We start from the raw sequence: 18,566 nt of genomic DNA on the forward strand, positions 1-18,566 counted from the left end.
CTTTGCTCTAAAAGTTGCAGACCAAAACTTTGACCCCGGAAAAGCCCCAACTTCATCGCATTCTTCATTTTACAAATATTCATCAACAACAGACGAAATCATGGCTGAAAGCGCTGGAGGAATTGACCGAAAGGCCGATGAGAGGATGGAATTTTCCACCTCCAAGGAGGTTACGGTCCATCCTACTTTCGAATCGATGTCGCTGAAGGGTATGTCGTGAGGGTCAGTTCTGTGATATAGCTAATGTTTTGCAGAGAACTTGCTTCGTGGAATTTACGCTTACGGATACGAGTCGCCTTCTGCTGTTCAGTCTCGAGCTATCGTTCAGGTCTGCAAGGGTCGCGACACCATTGCTCAGGCGCAGTCTGGTACCGGAAAGACAGCTACCTTTTCCATCAGTATGCTGCAGGTCATCGATACCGCGGTGCGAGAGACACAAGCTCTTGTTCTGTCACCGACACGAGAATTGGCTACTCAGATTCAATCCGTTGTCATGGCTCTGGGCGACTACATGAACGTGCAATGTCACGCTTGTATTGGAGGCACAAACGTTGGAGAGGATATCCGCAAGCTCGACTACGGTCAACACATCGTCTCAGGCACTCCAGGCCGTGTGGCCGATATGATTCGACGACGACACCTGCGCACCAGACACATCAAGATGCTGGTCCTCGATGAGGCCGATGAGCTTCTTAACAAGGGATTCCGCGAGCAGATCTATGATGTGTACCGATACCTCCCCCCGGCCACTCAAGTCGTGGTCGTCAGTGCCACCCTCCCATACGACGTTCTCGACATGACGACCAAATTCATGACCGATCCCGTTCGCATTCTCGTTAAGCGTGACGAACTGACCCTCGAAGGTCTCAAGCAGTACTTCATCGCCGTCGAGAAGGAGGACTGGAAATTCGACACCCTATGCGATCTCTACGACACCCTTACCATCACGCAAGCCGTCATCTTCTGCAACACCCGACGCAAGGTCGACTGGCTTACCGACAAGATGCGCGAGGCGAACTTTACAGTCAGCAGTATGCACGGCGACATGCCTCAGAAGGAGCGAGACAGCATCATGCAGGATTTCCGACAGGGCAACAGCCGTGTTCTCATCTCGACTGATGTGTGGGCTCGTGGTATCGACGTTCAGCAGGTCAGTTTAGTTATCAACTACGACCTTCCTAGTAACCGTGAGAACTACATCCACCGCATTGGTCGAAGTGGTCGGTTTGGTCGCAAGGGTGTTGCTATCAACTTTGTTACTACTGAAGATGTGCGCATCCTGAGAGACATTGAGTGTAAGTGTCCTTGATATCGTCTGGTCATGAATAAAGCTGACTTTCTAGTGTACTACTCTACCCAGATCGATGAGATGCCCATGAACGTTGCCGACCTTATTGCATAAGCAAAGAGTCAGTAATTCAGTGACAAGTGCATTCAATCAGGAAGAAAGGACCCGCGTCGAAGAACGTGGTGAAAAGCGTGGAGGAAGGGGGCCGTGTACTATGCTTAGTAGGTTGCCATCTCACATCCATACTCTCTGAACACAACTAATCCAGGCAGATTCAAAGTGCAGCAGAGAACCAGATTGTCGAGAACAAGAGAAGAAGGGGGGCATCAAAAGGACCCTGAACTTTGGGACATGTAGTCAAACAAAATAATTACAAAAATTGATACAGAACAAATGATCCCGTCTTATCAGTCTCGTCGCCCGAAGTTTCCTAATCCGTACAAGCACCATCTTTGACGTGTGTGGGTCGAGATGATGATCCTGGTCAATGCCGAAGCCCAATTTTAACGTCCATGCTTTTGTGTGTTATCACGATCAAGATGATGGAGTTTGTTTCTTTTACGTGATGGATTGCTTTTGGAGATCATCATGAGATCTTCCCCACGGGGTAAAGAGATTGCAACTGTAACATATTGCGAGTTTCGTTGTGCTGGTTGTGTTTTGAGTATAGAGTACACTGTGTTGCTTGACGTTCATTTTAGCTACAGGCACGCATAAGCCCTGTGGACTTAGCTGTAGCTGGTACTCAGCCTCAACGATCCATTGCCGGATTGCTCTTCGGCCAACTCAAACTTAAAGGAGCATATGCTAATGCACAAACATATCTGGTCAAAAACATTTCCTAATCCTTACATACCTTGACATCGACTTACAAATGCCAATGATTCTCGGCCCGGAAATACGAATTTCTATCATAGCTTCACCAACCCATGACCAAGTGTAGTAAATGCTATTCATATTTGCTTGTGCCCTCCCACCAAAGCTCCTCTTCCGTCTTGCGAGGCGGAGGTATATTCTCGGGCAAAACGATCAAGAACGGCGTATCATCCTCATCCCTATTCCACAGCCGCTTCTTCTCAGCATCCTTCGCATCGATCCATGCTTGCGCCGCTGCATTGTCGTACTCGAGATAGACCTCGTCAAACTTGGCTTGGGCTTTACCGAATGCATGGTAGGCCCTGGTGAATGCGGGACTCTATTAGCAGGGGTTAGCGATGGCCTGCGTCAGTTTGTGATGATGTTGTACCTGTCTCAAGAGCCATTCGACGTAGGGTGTGCCAGGGTCGGCTTCGTTGTACTTTTGCTTGGCTTCGTTTTTGTCCTACTGAGCTGCTTTGGCTGTGTCGAGCCAGTTCTTTCGTGCTTCTTCGTACTGTTCTTTTCCAACTACGGTGTTTGACTCCCAGTTATTCTGACTGTCAGCCATGGTGTTTGTTACAAGGTGTAAAGTAAATCAATGTATGTAAGTAATTGGAACGCTTGAGGACGTAGAACCTGGGGTAATGAACACAGCTTCATCTTTATACACAGAGCTCTTCAAGCAAAGTTCAATAGACTGTTCTTTCTACGAATGTTTCTCAATAATTCACAACGCATACAGTTAGATGAAAGCTTCTGTTCTCGCTCGTTTCCTAGAAATAGGAATTTACACAAGCCATTTTGGAGGAGTCAGAAAACACAATGCCGTGACAGGTTGTAAGTCATTACATTCTGCAGCTGACAACCCCTACCTTTTCTGTCCCCCATTACCTTCTTAGGAATGTTAAAGCGATAGCTAAGCTCTTCGTAAATTAACAACCAATAACAATCCCCAATGGCTCGTTCTAGATCCAAATGTCTACAACTTCCATCCCCCACAACCCTTATCAGCTACCCTCCAAACACCCATGAGGTAATTCGACCGTTAGATAAGGCACCAACCCGCCGAGTCACCCGTACAGTCCCTGGAAGCGATCTATTCTCTAGTTGGAAACCCACCCGGAAACCTCCAAATCGGCTGCACTAAACTGAAAAGGGTGTATACTTTGCACGTTGTTCGATGCGGAGGTTTACTAGCGCACGGGCTGGTGTAACATTGGAGTCTGGGGTAAAAGATAAGTGATGGATATATAAGACGGCGATGTCCCGTAGTAGATCACCAAACAATTCAATATCGACTTCAATATCATACTTGATATACATCTTGTTATATATCTTGATTTGCTTCACTGCCAGAGAATGATCACACCCTTCTACTACACTCATCCGACCATCGACTCAAGCTCTGGCGTACCATGGAGAAAGCAACACAAATGAACCAGGCCGAACGCGATGCTCTCGACCTCGCAGCCCTCGGGCACGAGCAGGCCCTCACCCGCAAATTCAGCACCCTGAGCATGCTATCCCTCGCCTTCTGCATTCTCGGCACATGGGCCGTCTGCGCACAATCCCTCGCAACAGGTATCCAGAACGGCGGGCCTGTAACTTGTCTCTGGGGCCTTGTCCTCGTCACACTCTGCAATGTGTGTATCGCCATGTCCCTGGGCGAAATGTGCTCTAGCATGCCGTCTGCGCTGGGCCAGGCGCTCTGGGTTGGCAAGCTTTGGAAGACTTCGTGGGGAAGGTTCGCGAGTTATCTAACGGCGTTTATAAGTGTTGTTGGGTGGTGGTGTCTTTCTGCTTCGCAGATTGCATTCATGGCGGAGTTTGTGCTGTCGATGAAACTCATGTTTGACCCGGAGTGGACGGGGATGAATAATGGATGGGTTATGTTTCTGGTCTACACTGGGATCAACATCTTGTTTACGTTTGTAAACTACGTCGGCTGCCGTTCGGAAAAATTCCTCCCCTGGTTCAACAACTTTGTCGCCGTTGGCTTCGTCGGTCTCTTCATCGCCTTCTGTCTCGCCCTTCCTATTCTCGTTGGAACGAACTCAACTCTTGAGTATCAATCTCCGAAATTCGTCTTTGGAACTTGGATCAATGAAACGGGTTGGGCTGATGGCGTGGTTTGGTTCCTTGGCCTTGTTCAGTCTGCGTATGCGTTGACTGCATACGATTCTGTTCTTCATATGGTTGAAGAAATCCCCGCGCCTCGACGAAACGCCCCGAGAACAATGGTTTTGGCTATTGTTATGGGCGCAATTTCAGGCTTCATCTTCTTGGTGCCTGCCTGTTTGCATTCAAGACCTTGCTACGACATTGGATGCACCCTCTGGATTTCCTTTCATCGAGGTTGTTCAGAATGTGGTTGGCCTCAAAGGAGGTGCGGTGTTGATCAAAACTTCTCACCTTTAACGGGTTTGGTCAGTCCGTGTGTCGATCCTGACTTCAGCTTCAAGACTGACATGGAGTTTTGCTCGTGATCGAGGTCTTCCATATGGGGATTACTTTGCCTATGTTGACCCCTACTGGCAAGTCCCTGCACGTTCTTTGATCCTCCAAGGAGCCTTTATCAACATCCTTGGATTGTTGTACTTCTTCTCAAGCACTACTCTCTCAGCCATCTTGAGTGTCAGCACTATTGCTCTGACAATCTCATACGCCATCCCTATCGCTGTCTTGATGGCCGTTGGTCGAGACAAGTTGCCTGCGGGAGGAGAGTTTGGTCTTGGAAGATTTGGACCGGCACTCAACATTATTTCCATCATCTACACCATCATCACAACTATTTTCTTCTTCTTCCCTGGATCGCCAAACCCGGCTGTTGGGGATATGAACTTTGCTATTGTTGTGTTCGGCGTCATGTTGGTCATTGGGCTCGGATTCTGGGTTATCAAGGGCCGAAAGTGTTTCTTGAAGATTGAGGATTTGTCTGATCATGTTCTTTATGGCCAGGGAGATGATGAACAAGCAAGGACAGAAGAGTTCACGGAGAAGAGATGATTTGCACATAGCTAACTGGGGGACGAATACACAATTTGTTACTTTGCGGCCCGACTCGATGATATAATATCCCATTGCTCCATGTTTGCTCTTAGAAAAATTCCTTCATCTCAGGATCTGCCATCGTCTTTCCTCTCGCAACTGCTGCCTTTTTAGCTTTCTCAGATGTCTCATCATATTCGTCGCATATTGCCTGCTTCAAATGATCCCACTGGCCATCTGAAACATAAAATATGAATCCTCTATACCAGTCAACAAGGTTCTGCCGGAAACTGGCCTCATTCCTCTTAATAAGTGTGTGAAGGAGTTCTGTTGTGGTCTTCGGGTCTCTATCTTCTATTGCTTCTTGAATATTCTGAAGAGTTAACATGTGACGCTCCAAGCCACGTATCAGCAAGTCGAAATAGAGTTTGATGAAATCTTTCTGCTGATCTGGAGTTGGAATAGGATCGGATGGCACAACATATTTACCAAAGATCCAAGTCAAGCTGCCCAGAGGAGTTTCGCCCTGGGAGAGGTCTCGAAGTTGCGGGTCGATATCCTCAAGGTCCTGCTCTGCCAGGCAATGGACAACATCGAAATTGTTTGAGCAAGCCGCCCGATGAAGTATGCCTTGCCGGTGTGAACTGATGGCACTGAGTGACCCGCCAGCCCTGACAAGAGCCTTCAGGACAGGGACATTGCCTTTTGCACATGCCCAAAACATTGGTGTCCAACCATCACGATTTTTTGATTCGATATCAGCTCCGTGAGCTTGCAAAAGCTCGATTATCTCGTCAATTTCTTGTTGGTCATCTTGTCTTCCCCATGCAAGGCGGTGCATTGGGGTTTCGCCGAGTTGATTGAGCTTCAATGCGGACGCTCCACCCTCAAGCAACAATCTGACACAGGTTGCAGACCCTGATTGAACAGCAAAATGCAGGGCAGTTTGGCCTACTGCAGTGCTTTGCCCAATACACCTCCGGCTCTCGCTGTACCCCAAGAGTTTCTTTACCATTGTGTCGCGCCCGTAGTAGGATGCTCTCATGAGGGGGGTATTGCCGAAACCAGTTTGCCGATTGATGTCAGCATTGGCTGCGATCAGTTGCTCAAGTCCTTCAAAGTTGTTATTACCAATTGAAACATGGATTGGAGCCTCTCCATATTCGTTGAGTTCGTCGATGGCCCAAGGTTGCTCCCGTAATGCCTCCAACACTCCACCTTCTGCTGCCGCTATGTGAACTTTAGTCATGATCACTTCTTCCCAATCTTTCACAAAAGACAATGCTTTGTTTATCACTGAGTTCATTGCAGTCCCAGGATATATAACAGCATATGTTTTCAGTCGGTATCCGATTTCCCTACCGAGCATCAGTTGTGACCATCATATGCATCCTGTATCGGGACGAACCTAGATAGCCCCTGACTTGGCAGTATGTTTTTCCATAGCTTGAGAAGGATTTCTATGCTGTCCGAACTCTTGTTCCTCAATGCTATCTAGAAACCGTATCAACTGGCTTATCACGCTTTGTAAGCCTGATTTACGTACCAATAACAAGGGCCAGACACCTCCAGCTATGTCATCCGGAAAGTATGCAAATCCCTCTCTAAGACGAGTTTCTAGTAAGGATGAGTTCGCCATTGTCATCCATAAAGTATCGTCTGATTCGAGAACCCTTGATAGACGTAAGGAGAAGCTAATACTTGGCCCTCGCGTTGCTTGAAACGAAAGAACTCCTGCCCATAGCCAGTTTGGAAGCCGAAATTCGAATTCAACGCTGGACCTGCACCTGCATGTTCTTCGGCAATTGGTGTCTATCCTTTCATATCGAACTATCCATGAAGAGAGGAGAGAGCTTGCCCAGGCACCAGTTTGGTCTCGTCGTTCGCGGTGGCATCGACATTGGCACTTCAGGCCACACGAACGTGTGCCCATGGGTTGAATGGTTGTCACACTGACAAAACTCTCCTCACTGATAGTGGGAACTTCATGAGTGGATACATTTGCCGAGGGAGCTGTCCTGCTATCAGCAACTCTGTTCCCTTCCGTTGCTGGTGGGTCGGGCTTGTTGTGAATCTTTGTGCCTTGCGTCCATGGTTGTAGACTTGTGCTTGAATCTTCTGGCATGGGTTGGGGGTTTTGAAGTAGTCTGGGTAGCGTTTGAGAGATATTGTGAGTCTCTTGAGTATAGTAAGTCAGCTGTTGAGTCACACGGTGAAAGAGCCTTCCTATGCGTCAGTCTAGACAACGGACAGTATGACCAGAACTCACACTTCCTGTCGCACATTTCCTCGATCTACCATGGAAGAAACTCGAAACGTGATTGCCGTGTGCAGGTTGGACTTCATAGCTTGAGCTCTTTCTCGAAGCTCTTCAATCTTGCTTGCATCTGATAACCATTTCATCTTATCTGTGTATCTCTTTCGGTCGTGAGCCATACGGGAGCGTGAATATTTCTTAACAATCTCATTGAGCTCTTCCAGAATCTCCTCTAGCTCTTGTGTCGCTAAGGTGACTAGCGGGTATTCTGCAGATCCGAGTAGTCGTTGTGCTGGCATCATCGGATCTGTCTGTTGTCTCGCCTGCATGATGAAGTAGTCAATTATTAGTATCTGTCATTCTTAGCCAAGTCATAACTAGGTTCGTCCAGTACACTTACTTCGTTCATCAATCTATTACACTCTTTTTTCATCTCTGAGGCTTGTCGTAGAAAGTCTATGGCTTTGACTGTCCCTTTGACCGCTTGTGCCAGAGCGATAGAACTCGCAATGGCACCAAGAATCTCAAATCCCGACATAGCGTAGGTTACAACTCAATATCGATTGTCGAGGTGCAATTGCTTCATAAATGGTGCGGCGGGTTCATGCTATAAATGAATGAGAGGTAAATATGAGGAGAAAAGAGATGTTAGGCGACTGATTTGTTGGACAGCCCAATCAGGCTGTGCTGATACGCCTTGTTATTCGGAAAGCGCCACCTACCTACCTTAGGTGACGTGGTGAGACTGGAGGCAGAAATGACAAGTGATGGGCCCGTAGATGGCATCGCTTCAATCCTATTTGATAAGATGTATAACTCTGTCTCTTGACTTGATCGAGAAGACTTAACAAATGGCCTCCATTGAGCTCATGTTGATTGGAGATCTCGTTCTAACCTGGATTTGACTGGGAGCATCTTGAGTGAATGGCTCTAGGACAAGAGGCGACCAATACTAACTGCAGCAACGAGAATTTTGTTGTGATTTACAACCAATTAGACCTGTAGTGTTCAGTTCGTTACATTACGCAAAAGTCTGGCGAACACAGCCTACTCGGTGAGTGGTAAAAGCACACACAAACAGCTTACCAATCACATTTACTCTGGGAACTGAAATTGTAGCACGGCTAGTTCTTTCTTATCCCGCACATGCGTTGATGAGGTTATTCAGAACATCCCCGAGACAAGTTTAGCTATGTCTAGAGCAAGCTACTCTAGCAAACCAGAGGGCAAGAGAAAGACAAGGGAGCTAACTAACTATCTATGTCTTGGAGTACTTGGATGAGCCCTATTTTGGCTCTTATCAATTTAACAACTCTTATACGTAAGGTTATTGTTGCTTGCTGAAGAGTTCCCTCCCTCGGTCTCATCTTGACCTGGGCGGGATAATTTGGAGAGTATTATGACTGCTAAGCGTATTCCAGCACCATATGTGAACCGGGTCTAGGCTCATGTCAAGACATCTTTAGTGTCTATTTCTGGGTTGCTATAAAGTTACAGCTGGACATTGTCAGTGGAGCCTGAAGTTGTTGATGTCCGCGGATTACAGTTATTTCCATAAGTGCTCTTCTCTCAATCCAACCCGGACCCTGTTCAATGGACATATCGTCAGGTAACATGACTTATACGCGCGGCAACACGTTTGATAATCCATGAGCTTAAACGCAACGTCAAACATGGCTCGTTGCAACAACTCGGCAGTTAACTACAGTCACAATATCGTTCTATCCGCAACCCCTTGCCGACGGAGCAAACGTTACAATCATCACTTGTGAACTTAATATGAATGCCACAACTGGACGTTAATGCCTTGTAAATGTCATGACGTTATTATTATGCCATCTCAGCTGAACTAGTGTAAGGCATGAATAAGGCTGGGAGACCACTGGCACTTATCAATACACAAACTCAAAGGTAGGTAGTTTCAGATATCGACGCCGCTCGAATTCATGTTCAGTTGAGTGTCCCTTGATGGGCACCTCCGAGGAGCTAGTTAAAGCTCAACGCTTGTGGCTGCCGATGAGACAAAGCTTAGCATTCATGCTATTCAGGCACCACGCCTTGAGTCCCTTTAGGCTCGCATTCTTTTGCCAACTTGGTCCTCGAGGCGCAAGCACTGGACAGCTCTTGACACTTGCGAGGTCTCCTATTATATCGTTGGCGTAACCATCGTCCTCGATTCATGTTCATCCAGACTAAATCTTATCAGAACTGTCATCAACCATGAGAACCTCAGTTTCAGCCCAATCTCACCCGGAAACAGACAAGCTTCGATCTATCTATCACCAGCATGTCATTCCAAGTGCGTTTCAGGCAGTCAATCGCCATCCCCAACCGAGTCAGCTACCGTTTTTTGTTGCTCTCCTGTCGCAAACCCCCCCAAAAAACCTCCGTTAGTCAGGACAAAACCCGTATTCTGAAACCCAAGCGAGAAAGTTTAAATGACGAGAACAGCCTAGGTTACCGGCTCTCTGGTCAACGAAGCGAAGGGGATCTTCGGAGGGAAGGTCTGTTTCTGGCCATGGCTGAAACGGTCCGGGATTGCCCCTGGTGAGTCCTTCTCGAAGAAAGTCGTTGGGTCTAGGGATGGGAAGTGGGAGATGGTGCAGAGGATGGGTGTGTGTGTTGGATGATATTCGGATATGGGTTCTTTTTGGGGGATGCATGGAATGGGTTGATTGGCATGGGATTTTATGCACTTCTGCGGCGTGAAAGAGTCCCCGGAGTGTGGTAAAACGTGGTAGTGACAGGGGATTTACTGCTGCCTCGTGAACCCTGAAAAAGATGTATTTTTTCGGTATCTCTCACTGTTTTCTCTATCATCTCGATGACTTCTTGTCTCAGCCAGCCTTGACATGTTCTCAAATCGGGCATAGAGATGGTCCTGGCAGTGGGACAAGGATCAGGTCATCACAGCGTGAACTGGAGATCAAAGCGCAAGAGTCATGCAAGACAAAAACCGTCCAGAGTCCGGGGCACGGCACAGACACGGATTTGTATCTAGGACAAGCCTAGTTGAACCTAATAGAGAAACTCCGACGCCACGCACATGGTCAATATCCAGTAAAGGCTGAATGAGAGTTTACCAACTGGAGAGTAAAGAGGAAAGGTTGCCATGTGGGATGGGAAAAAGGGCGTTGTTAACGAGAACTGAAATGAAATGACGGAACCGAGGGAGCGTTCGGGGAAGATTCCCGGTGGCAGGGGGTTTTAATTGGGGAGACATGGGATTTGTGAAAGCTGGTAAATGAGCAGTGATGAAAAACAACGCAAAATGCTACTGAGATATGGCTCTGTAGTTTGGGGATGTACCGTAATATCGGCCATTGTAGATATCGGCCAAGTTCAGCAAGACCCTGTGCCGCCCTTTCGTCCGAATTGAGGTAATCGTAAAATGGTGCGGAATGGATATGCAAGATTGAGTGCATTACCACGACCCAATTCATTAGCGTGTATCCCAATCGCTTAAAGATCTCCTGAACAAGTTAACTTCGACGTTGAGAGTTTCTCGGGTCGTTAATATTGTCCGTCGACTGGAATGTTGAAGGCGGCACTTTTTCACATGAGCCATCACATTCGTGAGCCCTTCTCCCGAGCTTCCATTCGAAAATTCCATCCCCCCTAATCTCGCTGCAACCTTGGCTGTTCTCTAGACTGCGGTTGACTGGTTCCGCTTCGTTTAGCCAGGAACAGAACGACTGGGATCAAAAGAGCAGTCGGAATAACCCCCCGGTGAAGCACCAAATTTGGTTTGGGTCCGCCGGGGGAAGACGATCCGGCCCGATGATATCAAGGGTCAGAGCCATTCTTGGTACCAAGCTTCTGTTCTTTCTGTTGTGATTGTTGTGAGGAAAGGTTCTTTTGCCTGTCGGGTCGAAGCTGTGGATACTCATCGATTAGATCGACGATGATGCGAGACTTCGGGGTGAACTTGTGAAGAGTTGACAAGCCGTGAGAAAGCAGTTCTGTTCATTATTCATGCTTAAACTCTGATATTGTTTAAATAAAGTTGTGCTGTGGAAAGTAACGTCACTAACAAACCATCATGCTCGTGCGTGCGGGTGAGGCGCGGATTGACGATGCACAACATTAAAAGACATGCTCGCACAGACTCTTAAAAGCTCACGCTATTATCATCAGGCGACCAATAGACAGAGGAGTCCATTTCATGGGGGAGAGTCAGCCGAAGCTTGATGGAAAGAAGAAGCCGTTACGAGCATCCAATTCCAATCCAGGGGAGGTCAAAAAACTTGGGGCCTTGATCCTGAATGACAAAAATAGTTAGGTAAATTATGATAATTTTAGGCAAGTTACTCTCAGGTTAGGAGGTTTCTTGTAAGGCCTATTTTGTCACTTAGGATCGAGGTCCCAAGTTTCTTGCTCTAGGGGGCAGTAGGTTTACCCCTGACTTGTGCTCACTAGTCCCGGGTGATTTACCAGTGTAAATTGTCTCTCCCTTGTCAAGCGTAAGACTAGCCCCGGTGTTCCTTCTGGGACCAAAGAGGGCAGGCCGACCGCAAGCTATTGGGAAACCGAATAATGCCCACACACGCGCGGTTGTCACTGGGCCGTGGTGCGTGGTCAATGCTTTGGTAGATCAGCGAACCGGATAATCTGCACAAAGATCCTGGCTTGCATCTCGAAGACGGGATCGACAAGAGCTAGTGGATCATTGAGAAGGTGTTGCTGGTACTCGAGTCAGCGCAAAGTGTGCGAAAAATGAATACGTAGACGATAGTGAGATAGGACGAAGGGAGAGATGGTTGACGAGAGATATGTGCAAAAACGTACCTGAATTCCTACAGGGATCATGCACCGGGGAAGAACAAGGGTTCAATGTGACAGTGTGATTGTGCCTGGGAGACTTGCATAGAAAATCGCAGGGCTTGACAGTAGAGAGTGACTTTGTGTGGGTAGGATTGAGGCTGACTCGGAAATCTAGCAACATTAGCATACCCAAATAGGATGTTGTGAAAGGTCATAAATTGCTCAATTGATCGAGTCATTATCACCACTGAACTCTGAAGTTGACTTATTCTGCATCTTATGATATTATATCACAATCACATTGCATATGTCTTGTTCAAGAGTTCAATAGTTCTCCGGGCCGTGGCTGTCTCTGATGCCACGTGCGGTTCCGTCCCTTGCCATGTGCTGTGAGATTGAAGTGGGGGAACGAAAGAAGATGAATATGCATAGAAGGAGTATCCTTAGAAGGAGTAATAGAGGCTTGTAATGATTGAATCGATTGATGAAGCAAACACGAAATCGCTATCTCGTTTGCCTCATGTCTCATCTCAGTTCCAGAAAGTCATGTCTGGTTGGGTCAGATAGTTCCTTCCTTGACATCTTTCGATTCTCAAGATCGAATCACCACTAAATTTGACAGGTTTGCTTTTTCTTTGCTTTTTCTCTCTTTTTTCTCCAGCGTTTTCGAATCATTTTCCTCTTGGCACACTCGTCTCATTCGACGATTTCTGCCGCTTGTAAAGTCAGTCATTTCTTTTTCTCGAAGAAAAGCCACTTTCCTCTTTTCGCTTGACGTCCCGACCGATTGGCGTTGTTTATCGTAAACCGCCAGTACGCCTTAGCCTAGGGATACGATGCAGACAGACCCGATACCGAATTGGTTGCCTGCCGCCAGTTGAGCCTTTCTTTTCTTTTTTAGCTGCTTCTCTCGGTTCATTGTGGAGTTGATCTCGTCTGAGTGCACGCGCGATTGTGGTGGACATTTGGCATTCCAGAATGTCTCACTTTACAATTCGACTTTATCGTTATTTCTTGTCTCGCTTCGTGCCGATCCTCTTCCGGGCGGGTATTTCGAGATTTCAATTCCTACAGTGACGGGCTCATTGTCGATTAATTGTCGATTAATTGTGCTCGGCCTCAACAATTTCTGTCTTCAAGTCCGCCTTGTTAGTGCTTGATCTTGGACAGTCCGTCACCCACTAACATCAACGTTATGCAAATGTACCAGGCGCTTAGCAGGCTGTCATGAATCTTTCATGACTCGTTGCGTCCATCTCATTTCCGTCTTCTGGCTCGCCGTCAATCAAGACGAGCCGTCTCCAATAGCTTAGTTAGTTTTCCTACCTAGCTGAGTTTGGCAATTCCAGCAAGGCTGTCAGTTAGCAGCACATCCCATCCCATCCATTCTGCAGCTGCAGCAAGGGTTCTTCTTTACAGAACACTATCCTCTTCTTCACCTTGAAGCCAAACCCGAATCAGCCTCGTTCTACGAAATAAGCCATTGCATCATAAAATGCTTGACGGTGTCGCCAAGAGCATTTCACGATTCATAAGGTAATCGACATGAACGGAGCCGCTTCATAACTGTTCCCCAGTTTTGAACCTAGCAAGATCATCAACAACGGCCAGGTCCAAGAGTTGCGGCTCGGCGAACAATCCGCAAAGTTCAATTCCCCGCCAAAAAATCACAGATACACCAGAAACCCTTTGACTCGTGAGACCCGTTCAGAGCAGACGACCTAAGCAAGCTCAGCAACCCTCGAATTTCACCAGTGCAAAGCCCCAAAACCACCAGCGAGACCACTGACTGTGGTGCAGTGCTAGGCAGAGCATCCTTCTAACCATCCCTGCGGATCCCTTGTACCCTGCGCGATCGCCGACGGACTCAGGGGCCCCGAACGACGCTCGGTCACCTCCAACTCTCGTAGGTCGCTCATTGCTTGGGCCGCTGTTGGGTCTAGCTCCAAGCCTTCAAGCCCCCGAATCCCCGCAGAGGAGTCGAGGGTCCCCCCCTGACGCCTCTTTTTCTCCCACTCGCTCGACACTGGTAGGGTCCTTGTACCGGTGTGGGTACACTTTGACTGCCTCTGCTCATCTGTTCCGAGATGCCTGGGCCTCCCTGGTCAGTCAGTCAGTTCACTTCACTCGACTTTAGCTTGTTAGTTTTAGCTGGCTCTGGCTCTTGGGTCTTTGGGTTCCTCAAAAGCGCCGTGCCCCGTCTTCCTACCCCCATCCCCTTCCCTCTTGTCTACCGTTTCTGTTTTTGTCGTTTATAGTTTTTTGCTTCTGCAGAAAAGAGACTTGTTAGACGCTGATTCAGGTCCTGTCAGATCTCAATTGCTTGCTCCCTTGCATCAAAGACACGAGGTCAACGCCCGCGCATCCCGCGCTGTAGCCGTCGAATCATTTCTCGCTTCGTTCCGATCCTCGACGCACCCACGACCAAGACGCAGACGCACCACAGACGCTCGTCCCTCTCACCCTCTTCCGTCCGCCTCTGACTGCGCGCCCACTCACGGACCCTTCCCCTCCAGTCCAGTCCAGTTCAGTCCATCGCTCTAAGAGGCCCCACCTCCCCGAAGCCTCAGCTTTCTCGTCTGGTCTTTCTATCAGCCCAGATCAGTTTCTACATACAACAAACACGAATTTCCTCGACTCTGTACAGCAACTGTGTAACCGTTATTTCCGACAAGCCCGTCAAGATGGGCCTGTTTTCTCGTAAAGACAAGACGCCAAAAGGCGACCAGGCCATCAACACCTCCCAGTCCAATGTGAGCGTAAACTCGCATTCTTCGAGCTTGAGATCTCCTGCTCCTGGCGCCAACCGCAACCCCCTCAATCGAACTTCAGCTACTAGCACATCCCCCGGTGGCCCAATGTCTCCAGTCAAACTCCCAAAGATCGATCTCCCTCGACCTCCGGACCCTCAGCTCGACCCTGCTGGTTACTTGCGAAGTCTTGTGCTGTGAGAGAGCGAAGCAAGATTGTCACTGACAAGGCGCTGCGCAATGAGTTGAAGCATTTTGATGTGGACATGGGCAAGTTTCCCGATGTGGTTACTTTTGTTACAGGAATTATCAAGGTGAGTGACTACGAAAATCGCCAAATTTCTAGCTAACAGCTTGCAGCGAGACTATGATGCCCCCTTCCTCAGCATTCCCGGCCATGGTAGATACCAGCACTTTGCTGTCGGAGGTCGAGATCGCATTGCCCAGCTTCTTTCCACCTGGCCCACCAACGTGGATAACACAGAGCGATGCCGACGTTTGATCGACCTTTTCCTAGTCAGCGTGCTTCTAGATGCGGGCGCTGGCACTTCCTGGCAATACAAGAGTAATGAAAATGGCCGCGTGTACAGAAGATCAGAGGGAATCGCAGTTGCCAGCTTGGAGATGTTCAAGACTGTGAGTACAGATTTTTTGTCGCATTACAAGATGCTAATATTGGCAGGGATTGTTTTCTGGAAACCCCAACAACAAATTCCAGGTCGACAAGGATGGTCTCAAGAATCTCACTGTCGAGAAGCTCGCTGCTGGTCTTCAATCAAAACCTGGCAATGAAATGGCTGGTATTCAGGGTCGCACCGATCTTCTGATCCGCCTTGGAGAAGCTTTAGCCGCTAAGGACGATTTCTGGGGCTTTGAGGGTCGCCCTGGATGCTTAATCGGTATGTAACTTTAACGGCCTCCCGCGACAAAGCTAATCGTTTTTAGACCATCTCCTCGGCCACCCCTCAACACAAGCTTCGTCTATGCTTATCGTTCCCCTGCCCGTCCTGTGGAACGTCCTAATGACTGGTCTCGCTCCTATCTGGCCCGCAAACCGAACCGCGATCAACGGTGTCTCCCTTGGTGACGCTTGGCCCTGCCAGGCTATGCCTCAACCTGGCGCATCTCCCAAGGTTTCCGCTTTCCCCAACAGCTCAAACGCCGCTGCTTGGGAGTCTATTCTTCCTTTCCACAAACTCACCCAATGGCTCACCTATTCGCTCATGCAACCGATGCAACAACTCCTCAAGATGCACTTTGCCGGAACAGAATTGCTCACCGGTCTGCCCGAGTACCGAAACGGTGGTCTTTTCGTCGATATGGGTGTCTTGAACTTGAGGAAGGATGATTTGGAGAGGGGTCTTCAGAACTACAATGAGTGGGTGCAACGGACAGGCGCAAAGGGCGTCGAGGTAGCACCCATGTTTGAGCCCAGTGACGATGTCATCGTTGAGTGGAGAGGTGTCACAGTCGGTTTCCTCGATATGCTGTGCGTTGAGGTTAACAAGGCACTGAAGCCAGAGCTGGGTGGAAATGAATTGACTTTGGCGCAGTTGCTAGAGGCTGGTAGCTGGAGGGTAAGTTTATTCCACCAAACAACATGCCCCGAAACCACGAAACAGTACTAACTCATTCCAGGGCGGCCGCGAGATTGCCGAGATCAACAGACCTAATACCAAGGAGCCCCCGATCCTTATCGAGAGCGACGGCACCGTATTCTAAAAGAGGCGCTGTTTTATTACATATGCCCTTCTTGGATGTATTAACTGAAATGAACATTACGGGAAACTCCGGGGGAATAGAGCGTGAAGCTTACAGTTTCTTTTTTAAACTCTCTTCGAAAGCATTCAAAGCATTTATTCAATTAAACCAGAAGATGTGTTTTCTTTTGCCGTATGCAAAATGGCAAAAAGGTGGTGGTTTTATTTATTACAATACACAGCAGATGAATGGAAATGGAATGGGCAAAAGGGAGCTGCGGGGCGGAAAAGGAACCTTGGCAGGGGGTTTGCCTAGTTTTATAATCGAGACATAAGTCAAGTCAAGTCAAGTCGTTAAAGGCGTTTACCGCTTAATTATTGAGTTGAGTTGAGTTGTCTTTAAACAGATTAATTGGGATGGTTAGGTTGTGTTTCTATTACATCGATAGATACATGCAGACATTTTTATATCCAGTCATGCAAAAGCCCCCGCGGTATCATGTCGCTCCCCTCCAATGCCTATTATACAATGCCTGATCCAGTTGAACAGTGTACAAGTTTATCCTTATTTTACAGTTATTTGTGATACAATTGCTCATCGCTTGTACTTCTTCTCAAACTCATCACGCTCCAACTTTCGTCGCATGTTCTCGAGCTTCTGAATCTGCTCCTTTCTCGCCTTCTCAGCTCGCTCCTCAGCAGTACCGCTGTACTGATTCGTCATGTTGCCGACTTGGTCGGAGACGCTCTTCTTCATGTTGTCAAGGTTGTCGGTGAGACGCTCACGAAGACCCTCGATACCCTTGGCCTGAGTGACACGGGGAGGCTTGTAGACGGGCTCCTCGATCTTGGGGATGGGAAGATCGAGAGCGCGACGGACGGACTCGTTGTTGAGAATGGCGGCAGTGATGAAGGTGGCAGCTCCAGTGGAAACCATCATGAGGTTGACACCAGCGCCGAGGAAGCTCGTAGCGAATAGAGTCACTGCACTCATGACGTAGACCATGTTCTTCATCATGGCCTTTTGCTCAGGGGGTGTGTATTTAGAATTGAGCTAGATTGATGTTAAATAGAATCTCATATAGAGCCCGGGAATCTTACCTTCAAGGTGCCGACCAGGAGAACGGTACCAGCAACGGGGAGGGCGTAAAAGGGATCGGCAGCCGTAAGGTCGGTGAACCAGGCCCAGCCAGCGTTCTCCATAGATGGAACTGGGATGTGAATCATGCCGTTGATGACTCGGAAGAGACCAAAACTGAAGGGAATCTGTACAAAAGCCCAGAACATGTTCTTGACCTCGGTGCCGTATTCCTTTCGGACCATGTTACCAATAAACTGTCCTTTTTGAACCATCTCCCGATCACCTGTCTGATAACCCTTCTTCATAAGCTCCAGACTTTCCTTGGCTCGAGGATCCGCCTTCATCTTAGCCGTAGCAGCACTGAACTTGACACTACGAAGTTGAGGATAGATCATGATGACACGTAATAAGAGCGCAGTTGCGACAATGGAGCCACCCCATCCAAGACCGGTATACACATGGACGTGTTCAAGAACCCATTGCATAACTGACGTAGGACCCCAGCCATAGTCGAGGCCAATCTCCTTCAGGAAACCAATGTTCTCGGGCATGGTGAGAATGCTGGGGTTGGCGAGGTCGGCAATGCTTTCGAGGTCGAATTCGGAGGGCAGAACGGAAGATGGTTCAGCAGACTGTGTCACATCTGCGAACTTATCGGCGGCAGGAGTAGGAGCTTCGTTGATGGGTGTAGGATCGATAGTCTCGGGAGGAGTGGGAGCTTCTGGCGTTGTGACGGCTTCAACAGCTGGCTCTTCTGTCTTCTTCTTCCCATAGATGTTATAACCCCAGAGCGAGAGTTGCCTTGACGAAGCAATGCCTCCAAGAACAATGGGCGCAGAAATGTTCCTGACACCAACTCTTGTCCCAGCCGTAAGAGGTG

The 18,566-nt window shown here is 48.3% G+C and overlaps 6 protein-coding genes across 6 annotated transcripts; 3 read left to right on the forward strand and 3 right to left on the reverse strand.

Moving 5' to 3' along the window:
• Positions 1–21: 21 nt before the first annotated feature.
• Positions 22–1,725, forward strand: FOXG_07544 (ATP-dependent RNA helicase FAL1). The gene is made up of 4 exons (XM_018386128.1): positions 22–209; positions 255–1,295; positions 1,344–1,509; positions 1,561–1,725. Exons 1-3 carry the CDS (start codon positions 101–103, stop codon positions 1,400–1,402), a joined length of 1,209 nt encoding a protein of 402 aa, XP_018243240.1. The 5' UTR covers positions 22–100; the 3' UTR covers positions 1,403–1,509; positions 1,561–1,725.
• Positions 1,726–2,237: 512 nt separating this feature from the next.
• On the reverse strand, positions 2,238–2,714 carry FOXG_07545 (uncharacterized protein; the record flags this gene model as incomplete). Its single annotated transcript, XM_018386129.1, has 2 exons — positions 2,238–2,466; positions 2,614–2,714. 2 exons carry the CDS (start codon positions 2,712–2,714, stop codon positions 2,238–2,240), a joined length of 330 nt encoding a protein of 109 aa, XP_018243241.1.
• Positions 2,715–3,561: 847 nt separating this feature from the next.
• FOXG_07546 (uncharacterized protein) lies at positions 3,562–5,152 on the forward strand (the record flags this gene model as incomplete). Its single annotated transcript, XM_018386130.1, has 1 exon — positions 3,562–5,152. The coding sequence occupies one exon, from the start codon at positions 3,562–3,564 to the stop codon at positions 4,630–4,632; it is 1,071 nt and encodes a 356-aa protein (XP_018243242.1). The 3' UTR covers positions 4,633–5,152.
• FOXG_07547 (uncharacterized protein) lies at positions 5,118–7,999 on the reverse strand. The gene is made up of 5 exons (XM_018386131.1): positions 7,792–7,999; positions 7,404–7,744; positions 6,681–7,356; positions 6,543–6,628; positions 5,118–6,492 (listed from the first exon to the last, which is right to left on the reverse strand). The coding sequence occupies exons 1-5, from the start codon at positions 7,927–7,929 to the stop codon at positions 5,244–5,246; spliced, it is 2,490 nt and encodes an 829-aa protein (XP_018243243.1). The 5' UTR covers positions 7,930–7,999; the 3' UTR covers positions 5,118–5,243.
• Positions 8,000–14,839: 6,840 nt separating this feature from the next.
• Positions 14,840–16,627, forward strand: FOXG_07548 (uncharacterized protein; the record flags this gene model as incomplete). The annotated part of the gene is made up of 6 exons (XM_018386132.1): positions 14,840–15,097; positions 15,151–15,219; positions 15,266–15,541; positions 15,588–15,804; positions 15,851–16,482; positions 16,544–16,627. The coding sequence occupies 6 exons, from the start codon at positions 14,840–14,842 to the stop codon at positions 16,625–16,627; spliced, it is 1,536 nt and encodes a 511-aa protein (XP_018243244.1).
• Positions 16,628–17,200: 573 nt separating this feature from the next.
• Positions 17,201–18,564, reverse strand: FOXG_07549 (preprotein translocase subunit YidC; the record flags this gene model as incomplete). Its single annotated transcript, XM_018386133.1, has 2 exons — positions 17,201–17,659; positions 17,707–18,564. Coding segments are annotated over 2 exons (1,317 nt in total), but the record flags the coding sequence as incomplete, so codon positions are not given.
• Positions 18,565–18,566: the final 2 nt, after the last annotated feature.

Source organism: Fusarium oxysporum, chromosome 4 (assembly GCF_000149955.1).
Source record: "Fusarium oxysporum f. sp. lycopersici 4287 chromosome 4, whole genome shotgun sequence".
NCBI classification, from domain to species: domain Eukaryota; kingdom Fungi; phylum Ascomycota; class Sordariomycetes; order Hypocreales; family Nectriaceae; genus Fusarium; species Fusarium oxysporum.